Source organism: Temnothorax longispinosus, chromosome 1 (assembly GCF_030848805.1).
Source record: "Temnothorax longispinosus isolate EJ_2023e chromosome 1, Tlon_JGU_v1, whole genome shotgun sequence".
NCBI classification, from domain to species: domain Eukaryota; kingdom Metazoa; phylum Arthropoda; class Insecta; order Hymenoptera; family Formicidae; genus Temnothorax; species Temnothorax longispinosus.
Genome location: NC_092358.1, coordinates 21,160,524 through 21,179,717, shown reverse-complemented (window position 1 = coordinate 21,179,717; position 19,194 = coordinate 21,160,524). Strand labels below are relative to the sequence as shown.

Here is a 19,194-nt window from a genome sequence, read left to right as displayed (position 1 = left end):
GCGCGGCGCGGCGCGGCACGGCACGCTCAGGGTACGTCTCGCGTTTCAAAATTCTCTCTCCGCCGTGATCGTGCAAAGAATTCACGGAATCGCCTCGAATGTTTTTGTCGCACTTTGCAGTGTTCGGCCTCGCGCTGTGCTCGCAATTCGACACCGCCAGCCGTGCGGCGCCGTTGCTCGTGGAACGATGTACCCGCGCCCTCGAGGAGCAGGCGTTCGCCGACACGACGCTGGACCTCTACAAAGTTTACCACAGCAGCCCGCCTAATGAGCAGACCCTCGAGCTGCGACAGAAGCTGAACGAAGGTAAGACGGGGGCCGTGCCGCGCCGGCCGGCAGGTTGGATCGCGCGATCGCGCGTGCTATAAATAGCCGGCGTTCGTGCCACGATGTTCGGCTCCACGGGTTGCAAAAATGTCGAGCCGCGCCACCAGATGCATGCTGCATTGTGGAGGGTCCCTCCCGTCGCCCTTCTGAGGAAGGGGTCGCCAGAAAAGCGCGAGTGGCGCGCTTATATTTTGCGGCGCGACAGATCGAGATTTCAGGGACAGCGAGGCGAGAGCGAGCGGAATTCGCGAGCTCCCTTCGTAAATCCTAACATTTATACGTACACTCATTCCCGAAACTCTTTTAAAGTTCTCGCAATGTTGTACGTTGCGCATGAATCAGTTGTTTTCGAAGTGATGTTAAGAGAACTTCCACATTTCTTTAGAAAGACAAAGATTGCTGCTTGTCTGTATTATATCGTGCAGATTTAGTGGCTTAACATGTCAATTGTTTGCTTAACATCGGGAAATTGTGTTCAACGAACTGAATGTTTATTAACTTGATATATATTTGCTTACGATCATTATTTTAATACATTTAAAAATACACTTTTTTCCATAATTCCTCTAAAAAGGCCAAACGGTTTGTAAAATTTAATAAGAGAAAAAAAGATTGTAGACAGGATTGCAAATAATTTGAGAGTGATTAAGGATGTCCCGCTTAAAATTACTCGTGCACAACAATTAATTATATTAATATGAATATAATAATCAGTATAATTAATTAAATTGATATGATTCAGAAATATCAATGATTTTGACCGACGATTAAAGCCGACTGTCCGTAGAGCAAAGTGGTATAATATTTTCAGATGTCTGCAACACGGATTTAAATCCGTACACTCCCCAATGTATCGCCAGTGTCCTGAAAAAGTTCCTGCGTGAATTACCTGACCCAGTAATTCCGGTGCAGTGGTACGACAGGTTTCTGGAAGCGTCGAGTGAGTATATATTTTGTAATTAAATACTTTTTTAAACTGGTTATCGCGTTTTTTTTTTTTAACAATTATTATAATTCACCGTTTGATTGCAAGCGCCCGAATTTTCGTTTCACAGGTATGAGAAGCGACGAGCAGTGTGCAACGCGCCTCAATCAATTAGTAGCGGAGCTGCCGGAGCATCATCGTAGCACATTGTGCCATTTGATGGCGCACTTCTGTCGCATCTGCCAGTTGCAGCACGGAAGGGGCTATACGGAACCGCCGACCATCCTCGTGCAAGTGCTCTGCCATATATTTCTCAGGCCGCCCTGGGAGCGAATCATGTGAGTGCCACGTGGATTCTTTCAGGGGAAGAGTTGAGAGTGGAGCGTGGTTCACACGATCCCTTTTTTTACTGGCGGCACACTAGTGCGCTAGTGGCTGCCAAAAAACCATTCCATGTATTTGAGGACGCTAGTAATAGCTTGCTTTCCATCTCGTCGACTAGCAGACTAATTATATTAAAAGAATGTAACTTTCTAATTTGTTAGCGTTTGGTTATATATAGTTTTCTCTCGTAAAAAGCACCATGTAAATTCCAGGATATAATATCGTTACATAACGATATAATACAGTCATAATGATGAAAAAGAAATTAACTGGTTTTACAACTATATTATTAACTAATAGATTAGATTACTTGTCCGATATAGAACACTCGTAATATTTTGATTACGAAGAATTTAGTACTTTGCAACTGCGCAATTTTACAGCCAAGTTGTTCACAACACGGAGGCACACATACGTATAATGGAATTGCTGTTATTGCACGGCGTTTGGAACGAGAAGCTACCAGAGTTTGCCAGTCCTCCGCAATTGCCGCCGCGTAAAGTTTCGAGACCACAGTTTCCAGTTTTGGACTCATTCCCGATTCTCGAAGACGAAGCTGTAGACAGAACGGCACCTGGTGCAGATACTGGCAAGGACCAACAGATGCACAGGTGATCTTCAAATCTAATTCTGATTTCAATCCAAATCTTAATCTAAGTTATAAAGTTGGTTCTAGTTTCAACATTGGACTTTAATTCTGATCTTTCTCTCAATTTAACTTTAATACTTCATTTTAGTTTTGCTTTTCCTCTTGTGTAATTAACTTCTAAGATTTATGATAATTATTTGTAATTACATGTACAAATGACGACCAATTGTAATTATCAGCGGAAAAAATTCCAGGCCGCGCACGCTACAGGAAGCCGAATGGTATTGGGGTGACATTACGAGGGACGAGGTGAACGAGATGATGATCGACTCGCCGGATGGCACCTTCCTGGTCCGCAATGCGTCTTCCAAGGGCGGCGAGTTTACTCTGACGCTGCGTAAAGGCGGGACCAACAAACTCATCAAGATCAGCCACCGAAACGGGAAATTCGGATTCTCGGATCCTTATAACTTCCACTCGGTTATCGAGCTCGTCGACTACTACAGGAACTGTTCGCTCGCGCAATATAATTCGGTGTTGGATATTAAGCTGCTCTACCCGGTGTCGCGTTTACAACAGGTACGGGTTTCTCGAACTTTTTGCATCTACGAAATGATTTTATTATGCTTGTCCTTGATCTTCAAATTATTTTGTTTTTCGAAAAACAGGATGAGGAGATCGCAAATACGACCGATATGGCAAAGGTTGTGCAGAAGTTTGTTGAGTTGGAGAGGGAAATAAGCGATACAATCCGGCAATATCAACACTATTCGGATTTGTACACTAAAACGGCCTACGAAGTACAGTTGAAGCGTCAGGCATTAGAAGCCTTCACGGAGGCCATTAAGATGTTCGAGGAACAGATGAAGCTGCAAGAAAGATTCCAGAAGGAAGCCCAGCCCCATGAGATTTCTACGTGAGTGCCCTTGTTTTTAGTGCTTTTTGAAACATGTTTACATTTCCACACAAATTTCTATGAAACATTTAAAAGTAAACTTGAAATTTTCTGTCAATTGGCCTGTTCGTTTTCGCTGCACTTCTGAACTAGTGCAATAAGTTAGAATGAAAGAAAGTATATTTGTTTCATTCTAACTTATTGCACTAGTTCAAAAGTACAGCGAAAACGAACAGGCCAAATGTTTCATTGTGATTGTTAATTGTTCATGAAATCTTATTTTCACATATAGGAAACAATGAAATTGATATCATTAATCATGTTATTACGTTTGACAATTACAGTTTGACTGACAACTCAGAACTGCTAAAGCGAAGACTGAAGGCCTTAGAAGATAGCAAAGAACAGCTGGATGAGAGTTTGAAGCAACAGATTGCCTACTACAGAACCCTCGAGAGAGAAATGTACAGATTGAAGTCGGAGATCGGAATGCTCGCGCGACAAAAGGAGCGCCATTCTCAGTATGTATTCTGCTTTACTCGATCGGAAATTTCTTTTTTCACATCAGAAAACTATCTAATTCAAAAATCAAAAAAGGAGCTCTAAGAGCCAACGCAAAATTTTCGTGCTTATATTCATTTCTTCATCTTAAACATTACATTCCAAACGTTTCGATCCTAACATTGGATCATCCTCAGTGTTACAGCAAGTCAGTATTCCCCGTTAATTTTTATCCATATTATTGTCAGTATTTGAGATGTATTTCGTACTTCAACTAGTGTCGTCTCGTGTCGATTATAACTCGTGTTACATCGTGGTCCAAAATTTATCCAAATTCTATCTAATTCATTCGCTTCAAATATTGCAGATGGTTAAAGAAGAATGGGATGAAGCAGAACAAGGAGGAGGTGGACTTTGCAGTCCATTCCGACGAGAAAACGTGGCTCTACTTGCAGGGTTCTCGCCCCGATGCCGATCATGTTCTAAAGGGCCGGCCTGACGGTACTTTCCTCGTCCGCCGATCGAGAACGGGCCAGTACGCACTTTCCATAGTGTAAGTATTTTTATCTTCCGATATAAGTGACGTGTATCTCGAATGAATTATATATAATAGACGATTACAGATACCAAGAGAGATATTCGAGATTAAAACACAAATAATAACAGAAATAATACGCAAATCGTAAACAAAGATGTTTTGTTTTTATATGGTTTTTAAAAATAAAGCTTCTCCCCTCGGTCATTACAAAGATTTTAATGTAGCCTTCTTGACGAAAAAGGCTGGGATTTCCCAGTTTAGAATAAAAGTTAATCCTCTTTTCGAGGTTTCCCTCGAAAATTTGAGTAATCCAATTTTGAAGATCGTATTTCGTTGGCTGAGATGGTATCGCGGCTTATATGTTATTCGAGAATTGTGATGTTACAGGTGCAACGGCACGGTACAGCATTGCATAATATACGCCACCGAGCGCGGCTTTGGTTTCGCCGAGCCGTACAACATTCACGAGAGCCTGAAACACCTAGTGCTGCACTATGCCCAGAACTCCCTGGAGGAGCATAACGAGTGCCTGACCACCACTCTGGCCTATCCCGCGTTCGCGCCGCCCGCGGCGCTCGCGCAACTACAGGCCCAGCAGAAGCAGCTGCAGATTCACATTCAGAATCAATTGCCATTCGCGCGGCCGCCCCACGAGAATCAGCTCGTCATGCCGCACACATAATATTGGCCTGTCGAGCGTCGCGATCAGGATCCGCTCGAGTCCGAGTACGTTCACGCACGCGCGCACACCCACACGTGAGTTCTGCTGCTGCAAGCATCATTCGCCGACACGATCGGCAGATCGACTGCGTCACGCGAGCCTTCCTTGACGAGTTCGAACACGTTCCGCCGCGAGACAGAACGCTTCTTCGTTCGGAACATTTCCTAAAATCGCGTACAATAATTATGCGTATGTTCACAGGGAGAGGAAACAACTTGACGCGAATTAATATTGTAATATTGTAAAGCGCGTAATCTAGTGTCGATGGCTTAATCATCATCAAACGATAGGTAGGTCGCAAGATCTCCGAAAACACGGGGCACTTCGACGAAGCGTATAATAGCAGTAACGATAGTAATCGTAAGAGATACTAGCGATAGAATTAGATATACACGCGTTATCGTGATACGATAATGATCGCTTCGACTAACGTAGAGGTTCCCAAACGGCGTGTCGCGACATCCTGGAAAGACGCGATTCATGTCCGGAAGAATGCCGAAGTAAGGAGCAGATGAATTAAAATTTTAAAAGCTAATTCTAGAAAAATTGAATCACTTTTTTATATTATTGGATGTTAAATAAGTATTAAAATATTTTTTAATCGGCATGTAAAGATAATTCGAAAGCGTAAAGCTCTTGAATTTTTTTAATCTTCTGAATTATTTGAGTCTTTTTGTTCAAAATGTGACATGGATGAGTAAACGTGGGAGATGACTTAAGACTTGACTTATATTTTCTACATGCATGACTAATAATGATTGGATCCACGTTTCGTATCCACGTGTTCGTCAATATTATTGTATAAAAATGAGATGCAAGGAAAATATCAGATTCAAAGGATTGCTTGATTAAGAGTGTTTGGGAACCTCTCGACTAACAGGACCAACAGTACCAATGACGGATGCCACCGGCTCTCCCTCAGGGTTTACACGACGCGGAGGGTCGAAGGTCTGCGTCGAAACTACGGCAGGATGGCAGTACGTCTCCGTCGCCACCGAGATTTTGTTCTTCGGAACAGAAAGCGTTTTTGATCTTAACGCTTAATTGTAATTGTGCAGAATTGATCCGCTCGGAAACGTCGGCATTACAAAGACACGCCGTCGGATCAGCGACCGGGATAGCGAGGTCCGTTTCGTTCGTGTAGATTTCATTGTTCAGGTAATCAGGGTAGTCGTGTGAGTCGTGTCTCTAATCGTCTAACCCTTAACAGCCTGAATCTTCCTCAGACGCTGATTAGCTCGTATCGAGCGGTCATTTAGTTTGAAACTAACTTTGAGTTAGTAAGTTGTTATTATTTAGCTACATTGGATAGCTGTCCGTGTAGTTTAAATCGTGTTATTTTTAGAAAAGACAGTTGAAATGCTATAAAAATTATTTATAAAAGCACAGTATCTTTTTGATTGCTACAATTATAGCTCAATAAGTCATAGTTACGGATCAAATGTTTATGCTAGTGCAAGCTTGCCACTACTAGAGCTTGCCACGTTACATATCTCGTGAAATAGCCATAAATGACACTCATGATTTTTCATGCAATAAGTTAATCTGAATCGCGTGCTATTACTCATCACTCTCTAATATTCTTTGTAATGTAACGCATTTCGTCTCTTCCTATAAAACTTGCATTTGATACATATTAATATCAATTCGCGTTGTATGAATCAAGAAGATGCGCATAATTTACACGACCACGTACCTAATACGATCATTTTAGGCTTTTAAGGGTTAAACGTGGTCATTCAGAAGTCGAAAGATGATCGCTTCCTTGTTACTCGAAATTCCGATTGCATCTCATGCGAACACCGTTCGCGACTCTAACGAAGGGCGCGTGCTGCGATTCGCATAAACCGTGCCGGCGTCTTCTTTTTTTTTTACGCTGAATTACGATAGTGATATTAGAATGTAGTCGAGCGAAATTCACGTAAAATCGCGATGCGTCTTTATACCATTTTATAGTAACCGAAAACCTGGCCGTGAGAATCCTGCAGGTCCACTTTTCCCGATGAGAAATTAAAGGACCGGTTCCTTTGAACATTATTAAAAATCGTACATATTAATTTGTAACATGTCTGATTATATGTCAAATTTTCTCAAATCAAGAGTGGATCTATTCGATACTCGTGGCTAAATTTTCGGGTTTAATCGCAAAGATGGACCGGATATCTCCGTCGTCCTTCCTCGATCGCCTTCCGCAGCGGATCGCGACGAAGTTTCCTCGATGAGAAAGAGAGAGAGAGAGAGAGAGAGAGAGCTTTTTTTATACATTAGATTTCAGACGTTACGCCAAGAAGATTTGTGAGAAAGGATGTATATATATCTATATATTATCTGTGATTTTTTTCGGATTGTCTGTAAGCAGAGGGAGAAAAGTTATCGCGTTTGTTATCGTTTCCGGTCGCTTTTGTCCCTAATTTTTCTCATCTTCGTCTTACTTTCCTTTCTTTTCTATATACCTTCTATCCTCGAACGTCCGTGAGCTTTCTTTTCCGCCAAAACTCCAATGTACGTCCTCGCGATCAACGCGTCGAGTCGGTCTTTCTCGCTGCCAGGATCCGTCTTAGCTCTGAACGGTCTCAAAGATAGCGGCGATGAGAGGAAAGATCAGGACATATCAAGAATTGAGAATGACGCGTGAAAAGTATAAAGTAAAAAATTGCCAATATGCGGAAAGGGAAAAAGTACGAGAGAAAAACCAATTGATGAATCATAATCGAACGATGCTAGTCTTTATCCTGAAACGTGAACAATGTTCTTGTAACAGAGAATCGGACACAGGAAGCGTCCATTTCTATTCTTTGTCTTTCTGTTATCTGTCAATAGAATATTTCTTCGTTCTCATTATTCTCATACATTTCCTTCCTTTTTACTCTAATCGTTTCTTCGTTACGTCCTGATCTGAACCACCGAAACGAAGTAAAGAGACGGATGTACGGATGCGTGCCTGAGAAATCTCACGTTTACAGAGCGGTCGGTAAACGGCGAGAGTGTATCGGGAACGTTTCACGTTCAGAGAACTCGGTGGTTCCTCAAGTTTCTCTCGCGCCATCGTAATCGAACAGAGAGCTGAAAAACGCAAATCGACGGATTCGATCTGAACAGATAAATCAAACAAGAATTTAAGATCAGTCAGAACGAAACTATTTCTTATTTATTCCGATTCGTCTTTTAATCTCTTATCTAAGTAAGAATCGTTTAAAGATTTAGAGTTTAAATTAAAAGTGACGTAAGTCAAGTTTGGAAAAATCTCTTGTCAAAATATTTCATCGAACATGTACCCGAATAGAGGTCAATTTTTATCACGCAGCTAGCGCTAAATGCGATCGTCCGATTATTCAGTATTTATGTCAAATATCGGACGACCATCTTCGACGTTAGATGCATCGTTAAAGAAGAATGTGAAGTGTTCTGTATCGAAACGCGATTTGCACCAAATTTAGATTACGTAAAGTGCATGTGTGGAAGTACGTAAACGTGATTCTTCTCATCTGTACACGTTTATCTCTTCCACGACTATATAATTTCCTACGTATCGACGGAAAGGCGAACGAGCGAGAAAGATCGGCGAGGCGTCTCCCTTTTTTTCATTCTGAAGAAAAGCGCAGAGCGGCGAATGTCGCGCGGGAGAAAAAAATAAAAACGTTGTCGGTGAACGAAAGGCTCTCGTTTGCTCATTTCGAACGTTTCGGATTACGTAGGCTTAGGTAGTTTAAGATTTTTTATACAGACGAAGAAAGGAGAGGGAGAGGAGCGAGAGAGGCAAGCGGCCTGGCTCTCGCTACTACGTGATTGTCCAATTTCGTCGTCCGTCGTCCGTTCGTTTCGCTCTTCACCGATCTCTCGGACGTCTTCGCGTTTCTCGTCGTGCCGTTCTCCTCTTCGAGGCCTTGTTCGCTTTTTATTATTTTATACTGTTTTGTATTTTGCGCTCTCCGAAGAGCAGGACGGCGACGACGTTCACCTGTCGTATACTTCGAGGGACGGGTACGCGATCACGTTAAATTTCTCGGAATTCGAGTGCTCATGATCGTCGGACTGTAAATCTTTGCCGTAAGGCAAATGCCGTCACCGATCGAGCCTTTCGTATGATGGACAGTAGTGAGACAGCGGTGAGAACTTATCGAGTTCTACTGGAACGAGTCGAGGCAGTACTTCGTGTGATTTTTCTCGTGGGAGTTAATCTTCCGGCGCAAGAGAAAGTACGGGGGGAACGAATCGACGACGATGGACGACTCTTTTATAGTGTTAAGGACGAATTATACAAATATTATGACCGACGAGTACGACTCGCGATAAAAGTCTCCTGGTGATGCAATTAATATTAAATTTGTTATATTATGTTAATATTAAAAATAATTATGTTTAACGATAATATGATTGTTAAATAGCAATTAGATGTAATATATTATGTATATTATATCTGTATGTTTTTATTATGTGTTTTTTTTTAATGGAAAATAAGTTTAGAGACAAAAATCGAAAGATTTTCAAAATTTTACGCAGGCAAGAACTACGTAAAATCCAGTTACACATTTGAACGTAAAGTGTAATGTTTTATATCCTCGAGGAGCACTTCAGTTTAATCGTCTTCACGGAAATAAGTGTTTTAAAAATCAGAAACTGCTGTGTAACTGCGAAATATGGTTGGAATTAGAATTCTGAGGAATTTTCATTAAGATGATAAGATATAATTTTTTATCTTTTTGTTGCTTTATTTAAGAGCTTTAATTTGAATTTGAATATAAGTGTCTTGTTATTCTTTCCTTAATTTTTAATAACGTTTTGCGAGCGTAAAGCAAAAATTTCCGCGATGCGGAAAGCAAAATGCGAATTGGTTGGAAAAAAAGAGAATGTGTCATTCAGCCGCTTGTCTCGAAATCTATCGCGAGTCACACTCGTCGTTGCTTTCCCAGTGGGGAAAAAGATTACATTTATACAGATGCGCGCGCGCACAGCATGCATACACGAATTCACATATACATACAACACACTCACGGGAATAGATACACATGCGAGATAAATAAACGAAGCTATATATTAAAAAAATATATATATATAAATATTATATAGATGCGATACGTTGTGCGTCGAGAAATATATATGGTGCAGATATGAGGGAAAGAGAGAAAAGAGAGGAAAACGAAAAAAATATATATATATTCGAGTATATATCTATATATATTTTTACTTACTTTCAAAGCAAACCTTTAATTGATTATTTATAATATATACGTGCGTACATATGCATACATATATATTATGTATACACATACATATATTATATATGAACATGGTGAATCGTCGTGTTGTATTAATCGCGCGTCTCTCCGCGAGCCTCGTTGATCGCGAGTTCCTTCGGGGAGGCTCTCGGGCGAGCACGGCGAACAGACGCACACACATACACATACACACACATACGTGCGATCCCGCGATCCTGATAAATCCCACCGGGATTCGAAGTGTCGATCGATTGTGACGTGTCGAGTCAGGTCGAGCCCGTCGTGAGTAAACGCAAAGATCGTAGGATCGAAGCGACTCGCAACACGACCGTCTCGAGATTGTGCAAATTGGCTTTTTAATATTTTTATATTAATAGACGTCGATTGTGCGCGTAGTTAACTTTTATCCTAAATTGCGAACGATCGAGCTTTGATGTATTTTTCTTAAATTTGCGCAAATTTGCGTGCTTCGCCTTATAGAAATATATATTTGGGATAGACTAATGTGCGTGATATTTTTTCATCAAATTTCGTGAAATTTACCGCGTTCTTTCTGGCGTGTGTGCGCGAGGATGTTTTGCCGAAATTCATTTCGTCGAAAATGGAGTATCATGATGTACTGGGGTTTTTTTTTCACCGATATTTCGTTATAAACTTATCCAATAAAAATCTCGCGCAATATTTTTTTATCAAACTCTCGTTTCTTCGTGAAATCTTTTTCGTGCGATATTTCTTCATTATTTGTGTGACTTTTTGCACGTGCGAAGAAATCCTGCCCTTATTCCTTTTTCGTATACGGTATCAATTCACAACGAAGTTTTTTGACATGTTTATCTACCAGTGCTAATTCACTATTAACGCTACATAAATTAATCAAAGTCCATTTTAGAAGATTACATAGTGTCGATAAAAATCTGAGATCGCATATTAGAAGATCTAAAAAATAAGAAGTAAAAGACAAGCTTCTATCTGAGATAAAAATTTTTCAAACAAATTTTTGAGATTTTGTTATCTAAATAATGAATCGCGTTACTGAAAATTAATATCGAAAGATAAATAACGGTGGTAAATGAACATTTAGTGTCCATTTTTTTTAGCATTTTATTTGAATTATAAATAATCCAGTTTTTTAATCGATACTATGTATTAAAATAACATTTCTTCGAACAACAGACATGTCTCGAATGAGCTTTCGGACGATCTTTAGAACGATCTCGAATATATTTCGAGAATGAAAACGACGTCGAAGCGTCTCGAATAAATTGCCGTTGGTTTCGTATCAACCAAAATCGCGTGTGCGTGCCTATCAATGATCGTGAAAGACGATTGGCGGCTCATAATCATAAGCGCTAATAAGCCGCTATTAAAACCGATAAAATTTCGATAAGTTTTATCTTCTCGCCCTCATGCATGGTACCATCTCTCTATAACGGCTGTTGTTCCCGCGAAGAAGAGAAATTCGATTGATTTTTAGTTAATCCGCCAAAAATCTGTTCTCTCTAATGTTATATTTTATATATAAATATAGAAAATATTCACACGCGGCTGTTCGGGAGCCAATTAAGTACTCAAATGTCAAAATCTCAAGTCATCGAACTGTATAGGAATTTCAATCAGTCGCATTAATAAACGCTGTGAAGAAAAGTAGCTGGCTCAGTCGAAAAGGGAGCACATGCTCTTCCCACATGGGACGTGTATTTCGATCGCGGAACACGAGAGTGGTTCAAATATATTTTTTTTCTACTATTTTTTTTTCTCTCGTGAAAGCCGGACGCGGAGGCGGCGTCGTTCTATACGATATCCGAGCCGATTGCTCTTTTGTACAAAAAGAACGATAAAAAAAAAAGAGAGAAGAGGACAAGAGTGAGAGTGGTACTTCAGTAGTGGCGTGAATGTTTTCGGCAGGACCGGTCCGTGAAGAATGCTACATCGACGTAGCCGATCGAGCTGCGTGTCACCCCGTGATGGTATGATGCAATAATAGTTAGGTGTACGAAGGCGATTAAAATTTCAAGCGGACGGAAATTTTAACGGCGATGGATTATATTTCGGAGGACCTCTTTGATATCTAACGAGCGGTTTTATTACCTGATCGTCGTGTACTCTTAACTATTATTGCACGTATGTGCGACGTCGACCGTGCAACTTAAGTTGTCGAGACAATTGTCGGGTCGACTTTTACGTAACATCGACCTATGACGCGTTGATTTAAGAAAATTAATCGGCACTGCGTTCGATTTGAGGAAATTATCGACCGTTATCGTCGAAGCGACGATACTAATGTGCGTGAGCCTGGCCTTTTGGTGCGTACCCGATGTTCGGGCTCGGGGTAAAATAAGGGGACGCGAGATCGACGAGAGAATTGTGATTTAACGAAGAAAGGGCTGGCCCTAAAAAAAAACGAGCGTGTGAGACCACGTGGAGGAATGTTTCGTCAAGCAACGCGCTTCCGCGCGTTGCATTGTGATCTCCGAGAATTAACAGCGGATAGCGATAAAGCGAGAGAATAATAGGGGAGAAGAAAAAAAAAAGATAAAAACGAAAAGAGAGTGAGTGGGAAATAAACTTTGCCTTAGCTTTTGTACAAGCAAACGAATATGAGGGATTGTGCTGAGAAAGGGAAAGGAGGCAGCCGGATGGGCGCGAAACTTCACGCTAGGCTGACATAATTGATTCTGACGATAAAACGGTGATAAGAATTGATGAATCTAATAAGCTGTTGTAGTGCGTGTGAGTGGGAGGGAATGAGAGGTAGCCTTGCAGCAAGAGAGAGAGAGAGAGAGAGAGAGAGAGAGAGAGAAGCAGAAAAAGAGATACGATGATAATCAAATTATGTAATTGTGCGTATTTGCATGCAACGGCACGATTATACAGTAATAAATAAAATTCTCTCGTATTGGCCCAGCGCCGCTACGAGATAATTTTTTCCGAGGATTGATATAAAGATAAAAATTTAAAAAAAAGAGAGAGAGGCACAGCAACGCAGAAATTGAGTTAATTGACGCGAAGCCGCTGTAAATCGATGTAATCATTGTAGATCTAACGATTTTAACCGCCAAATGAGCGCTGATCGAGGACGACTTGATATAATTAATTAATTACACACTCTCACTAATTAGCGATACATAATTAACATAATGTAATTAATTGATTGTATAAAATCGTTCTCGTCGATATTCACCGTCTCCCCGTAATCGTCCGGTCGGATGATCTCGCGGGACCGATCGATGGTGAGGTGTGAATGGGAAACGGGCGTTTGCTGCAAGGCGATAATAAAATCGATCATTAATCAATGATGCGGATGCCGGTGCGAAGGAGGATCATACCGGGTGCGAAAGTTGTAAAGGAGTTATGGAGACGTGGGCGTAAAAAGCAAAAGTTGTCGACATAATATTACATTATTAACGAATGTATGCTGTCCCACTGTGATAAAAACTTTTGTTTTTGCATGTAAAAATATATACTACTATTATATTGCCATAAGCGCGTGCGCGTGCGAGAGAGTGAGAGTGTGTGAGAGAGAGAGAGAGAAAGAGAGAGTGCGTGTCACATTAAAGTAGTACGCGCATACAGATATACATAATACATATATCGACGGACGCATGTACGATTACGAATCGATCCGGGTATCTATGTATCCGTATGCGCGTACGTACACATATACACATATATATATACGTACATATATACATGTACACACTTATATACATACACACATGAATGTACAGAGACACAGGTATATCGTGATCGGTGCGTGCACAGACACGTGTAGACAGACAGCATGCGATTACGGAGAATGCGAACTTTTTATTATTGCGCACGCCATGTATTCATACGCTGATGAAGGACAAATTATTATCGTAATTTACCACTAATATAGTATCGAACACCGTAGGATACCGATTCGCCGATCAGTGTTAGCCGGGATTTTCGCTCATTCTCGATCCTCGCGGAATTCGGCGCGCACTCGGACAATCCTTTTGTATCTTTTATCTCACACACGTACATACCCACACACACGTACATACCCACACCCACACACACACACACACACACACACACACACACACACACACAAAACATAATAATACACACATTACATGGACATCGATCCGCGAAGAAATTTTTGCGGTTTTAGCTTCATTAGCAATAATTCGATTCGTCGTGACGCTGTTGGTATTTTTCGAAACTCTATAAGTTTCGCATGCTTTTTTTTCGTGGAATACGTTCAATCAGGATTAATCGAGGAGACCGAGCTGACACGTTGCTCTCTCGTCCTAGGAAACGTCCATTCTTGCGATTACCTCGACTGTCAATTTTCACATTTTGTCCAGGATCTCGTAGTCAGACGATTCGTCCAGCCTCGCATTCAGATTTACGATTAAGGGAAAAACAAATAAATCTCGCGTGTAGCGCTTTCTCGCGAAGCAATCTTTCTTAACGAAAGTGAGAGACGAGAGAGGCGCAAACGTTAGCTTCGTTTCTTCGATTACCGCCGAGAGATTAATTTTATCGAAAATCGTCGATCATTGTGTCGTATCGCGCGGAAATGTATGGAAGAACGTATATGTAAGTGACGGGAAATCTCTACGATTGAATTATATATACACTTCTTATTTACGTATTTCACATGTTTGAGAAGTTGAGGAAAGTTACTTTCAGTATTCCAAGGAAATGAAAAAGTAAGATATATATATATGTTACAATTGTTTGAATTATTTTATAAATTAGGAAAATATAAATCGAAGATTTTTAATGGATGATTTGAGAATTTAGAAAGAAAAGCTTTATCGGAGCGGTGTCTATAATTTTGAAAATCAGTTATTTCTATTTGTGAAATGAATGAAGAGGAAGTGTGTAATCGAGCGAAATTTGATTTGTGAATTCGAGATTTCGAATGGATTCTCGATAGGGGAATCGAGCGGTGTGAAACTGATAACTTGGTGAGATTGCCCTTCGGGCGCGTGAAACTGATGGTGTAATGAACGTTTACTCGCTTTTTTGCGCAACGGTCATCTTCATATTGTATCGTTTATTTGCTAGAACTATGTAAAATCATTTATATTTGCATATGATTAATATGTTTTACTTATAAGCTCGTAGTGTCGCTTTATTATCCTTTTGAAAACTACGCTGTCACCCGTCAACTTTCCCTTTAATTTTACCTTTGATTTGACGACTTAAAAAAATATATAATAAAATCATATTGCGCACGGAAGAAAAGGATTAGCTACTATAGCAAATTTAGTTGTAAAATAGAGACAACCAACATTTTTTTGCAGCGAGAGCTATAATTTAGCAATAGTAGCAAAACCTTTTGTTAAAGTTTTTGCTGTAAAAAGGCTAATCTTTTTTTTCCGTGCGGCATATAAATAAAGTATCATACGACGGTAGTGATACATGAAAGAAAAGCCAAATGTTGATTAACTCCTTCGACATAATTATAAACGCAGCAACGGGTATTTTTAGAAATACATAGATTCTATTTTCTCTTTCCGGATGTGGTAGCGGGTCGCATTTGTCAGTTTTCTCGAGTTGATCTTCAGGCTTCGCGAACGCGAGTTTCTCTCTCGGTGATTAAACATGATTCACACTGCTCGAAAGAGAGCGAGCACGGGCACGTACCTCGTACCGCGGCCGCGTATAATCAATAAAACGCGAATTCTTTCGTCCGGATCGATCTATCGGGCGGTACACACTTGACGAGCGCTATACAGCGCGCTCGGCGACTCGCGCTAATGCCAGAGCCAGAGGCAGCCGAGCATAGAGCCGTTTTGAAAGTGAGATTAATCGTGCGAGACCTATCCTTACGTCTGACTCACAAGGATCTCGCAATTATAACGTCATAAGTCATAATTGAATTACAAGGAAGGCGCCCGCGAGGGCGCACCCGGCCGCCCGTACGCACATATGTGTGTGTGTGTACGCCGAAAGCGCGATTTATCATTCGTTCCGGCTCTGGAGCCGGTTCCGGGGCGCTCCGCTCCTTTGTCAAATACAATTATATCGGAGAGATTAGATCAATCGTTTTTTTTTCCAAGAAACGAACACTTCCGATATCGACTTAGGTTTTCCTCGTCAAAGATTAGATTTGCAACTCGATAATCAAGACGTTGCAAATTAGGCAATGGCTATAAATAATAAATGATGTGACTCATAAATAATAAATGATAATCCAATAAAGTATCGTTAATCTTAATTATACATAATTGATTGACAGAGGAATATTCTGTACATTAATTGTTACATATATATATTACCGCGCATGTACGTTACGTATCGTGTTATACAATGAGTAACTTTTCGCAGTACATCATTGTCGATTTTAATTACAACATCCGTATCGTACATCAATAAATCGCGACCTCTTGTAAAAATATTGATCGACTGTAATTTTGCGCACGTGACCGGCGCCGTGGCGTCAGCGTTGGCTTCTATATAATTCGCGCGAATTGTTCGCACAAGTCGCTTCTCGAACGAAAGATGCGAGTCAAATTCTTAGGATCGTAAAGTGTTCCCGATGGCTGTATTTTTTTTTTTTCCTTAACGTTACGTTACGCAACCGCGGAATTAAACGGAGACAACTCGCGCGCGGGTTATTACGGCGAGACGGATTTACCGTGCAGATTCTAACAGGCGAGATGACTGGCGGGCGCCGCAAGATGCGGCGGCACCTCTGCAATTTACCAATTATGACGGAGCGAAAGGTGACATTAAAGATGACTTTAATTGAGCCTCGAATGTCGCGGTGCCGACGAGTGATTCCCCTGGCTCAACCCCGGAACGTCGCGCGGTTGCATATGAGAGAGCGCTTGCGCAACCAATGCCCGGAAATACTTAATTGGATGTTTAATTATTGGCATGGCATTGTTGTCGCCAGTGGTAACACAACGGTCGTGAAAATGTCGCGAAAAAGTTCTAAATCGATTTTCCGAGGTATAAGGTGTCCTGTTTCGCGTACGCTTGTAAAGTCGCGTCGGCGTCGATATACGATATACGGTTATCACGAGCAGAACGGTCCGGCAAAATAATATTTGTTCCCGCGACGACGTTAATCGCTTTTGTGCTGCGGGCAGTAGAGTTAACTCTAGCGGGCAGCGGACAAAAACTCGCAATGTTCAAGACGAAGCGGCGTTCCAACTCATCGTTTAATAATGCGTCATTATCGCGCCGCGAAGAAATACAATCTTACGTGGAATCGACAGCTTTATTAGACGCGAATATTCTGCCCCGGCGTCAATTCGCAGATAAGCGACGACGAATAATTATTACTCATCTCGGATTGCGAATCGAGTTTCTTTCCTATACATATACTTGCGTTCCCCGCAATTGTACCTCGTCAATTCGATGAAGGAAGTGAATTAAACGCGTATATCGATATGTTGCCTCAAACTACATAATTATGAGCGTAACCATTGCGGCTTCTATACCGCAATAATATCTAGATATATTCTATTTATCTGTATATACAATATTTTTTTAACTATTATAGCTGTATACGTTATATATATTTTACTAAATAGTTTCAAATATAGTTTTTATGTTCAGAGAGATTTTTCTCCGCGAGAAAATGGACTTATCATTTTAAAAACGAAACATGCAGATGCGGAAGTTTTACATTCTCCTGCTCAAATCATGATAAATTTTATGGCAGTTTATTATCTTGATTTTGCATTGAATTGTATGCGCTTATTGTTCGCGAAGAACATTTCGTATCTATATGATTGTATAAATCGGTAAGATCCACCGTCTCTTGCAGGTTGCTAAAAGAAACCTATCCTTTAAATTATGCATAGGATATATCACGCTCTTTTAAATAACAATTATTTTATTTTATAACTTAATTTATAACTTGATAAAATTACGGCAAGCGAAAATTCACGAACTCGCACGATAGACAGAGGCTGTTTATCGAAAACCGCATTTTATTTAGCCTCAAAGAGACTAATCTGCGACAATTATTTGGTCTGTCAATGTTTATCGGTGTTTCGCGGAATGTTAAACGGCGAATCGTTAAACAGTGGGTTAAAATGGTGCACGGTGGTACCACCGCGAAGGGTTTGGCCCGCATAATTACCAGCGACGATCGATACTCCCGGCTACCTTATCACGGTCATTGTACACGATGCTCCACACTGGTAGCAACGTACGCGCGCCGGCCTTCCGTTCCGTTCGGAATAAATTATAAAACAATCCGAATAACAAGCGGCATCAAATAGTTGCGTTATTACTAATGCGACACACTAAACATACCGTGATTACGCCTACCTTGTTTATACATGACGAACGATTACGTGGAATTAGAAATATTCATGTTCCGGGTCGCGTATCCGCTGGACGATTAACAAGACACAAAAGCTTATATTTTTTTTTTCCACTGCGGCGATTAGCTCAGCCTTCGATTTGCACAGACTCTGTTCCACTTGTCATCGTTATCAACGTGTTTGTGTGAAACGTGTGCTAAGAATAAACACGCACAGCTGTACATTCTTTTTTAAACATTTGAAACAATATTTATACGTTTATAAATAATTCGATAAAATATTTTTTACGCTTTTTCACGTGATGAAACGTCTCAAACTCAGGTAAGTACTCGCAACTCGTCGCGTCGCGTAAAAGATCCACGGTGCGGTCTCGCTTCGTGTATCCTACTTGACGCGAGACACACTACCGTGCGAGCCACCGTGTCTCTTGAGTCTTCTTTTCTTCATTCAAATAATTATATCTCGTGCAATATAAATGTAAATTAATAGTAAACGTATTTTTTATCTGGCGAGCGCATTCGTGTTGCAAGAGCATTACATTTCAAACAAAATAATTATTTTTCAGTAACAAAATATCAATCATTTCGTTATTAAAATTTTCTTGGCGGCAAAGTTCGACGTGCTCACTCATATAGATCAAGATCGATTTCAATAAACGGTCCAACTTCTCAAGGATCTCTCCCATCACGGAAGGTATTTTCTACCTGCGATCATGACAGAAAATTTGGGCGCCGCCGTGATTCACAGTCACGCGCGATGACTAATTCCGTTATTTCCATTGAGTAATTCCGACAACCGAGCACGGGAAGGAGGGGCGGGGGGGACGAAGGAATT

The 19,194-nt window shown here is 40.8% G+C and overlaps 1 protein-coding gene across 4 annotated transcripts in view; it reads left to right on the top strand.

The window, feature by feature from the left end:
- Positions 1-15,191, top strand: part of Pi3k21b (phosphatidylinositol 3-kinase regulatory subunit alpha) — a 64,020-nt gene extending 48,829 nt beyond the window's left edge. For 3 of the 4 annotated variants that reach the window (XM_071784501.1, XM_071784509.1, XM_071784482.1), the window contains 9 exons: positions 121-306; positions 1,139-1,267; positions 1,383-1,590; positions 2,020-2,247; positions 2,465-2,804; positions 2,894-3,141; positions 3,465-3,641; positions 3,989-4,174; positions 4,547-15,191. In XM_071784501.1, coding sequence (XP_071640602.1) covers positions 121-306; positions 1,139-1,267; positions 1,383-1,590; positions 2,020-2,247; positions 2,465-2,804; positions 2,894-3,141; positions 3,465-3,641; positions 3,989-4,174; positions 4,547-4,841 — 1,997 coding nt within the window. In that variant the 3' untranslated portion in view covers positions 4,842-15,191. The remainder of the gene's footprint in view (positions 1-120; positions 307-1,138; positions 1,268-1,382; positions 1,591-2,019; positions 2,248-2,464; positions 2,805-2,893; positions 3,142-3,464; positions 3,642-3,988; positions 4,175-4,546) is intronic. The other variant, XM_071784492.1, reaches the window with a different exon arrangement.
- Positions 15,192-19,194: the final 4,003 nt, after the last annotated feature.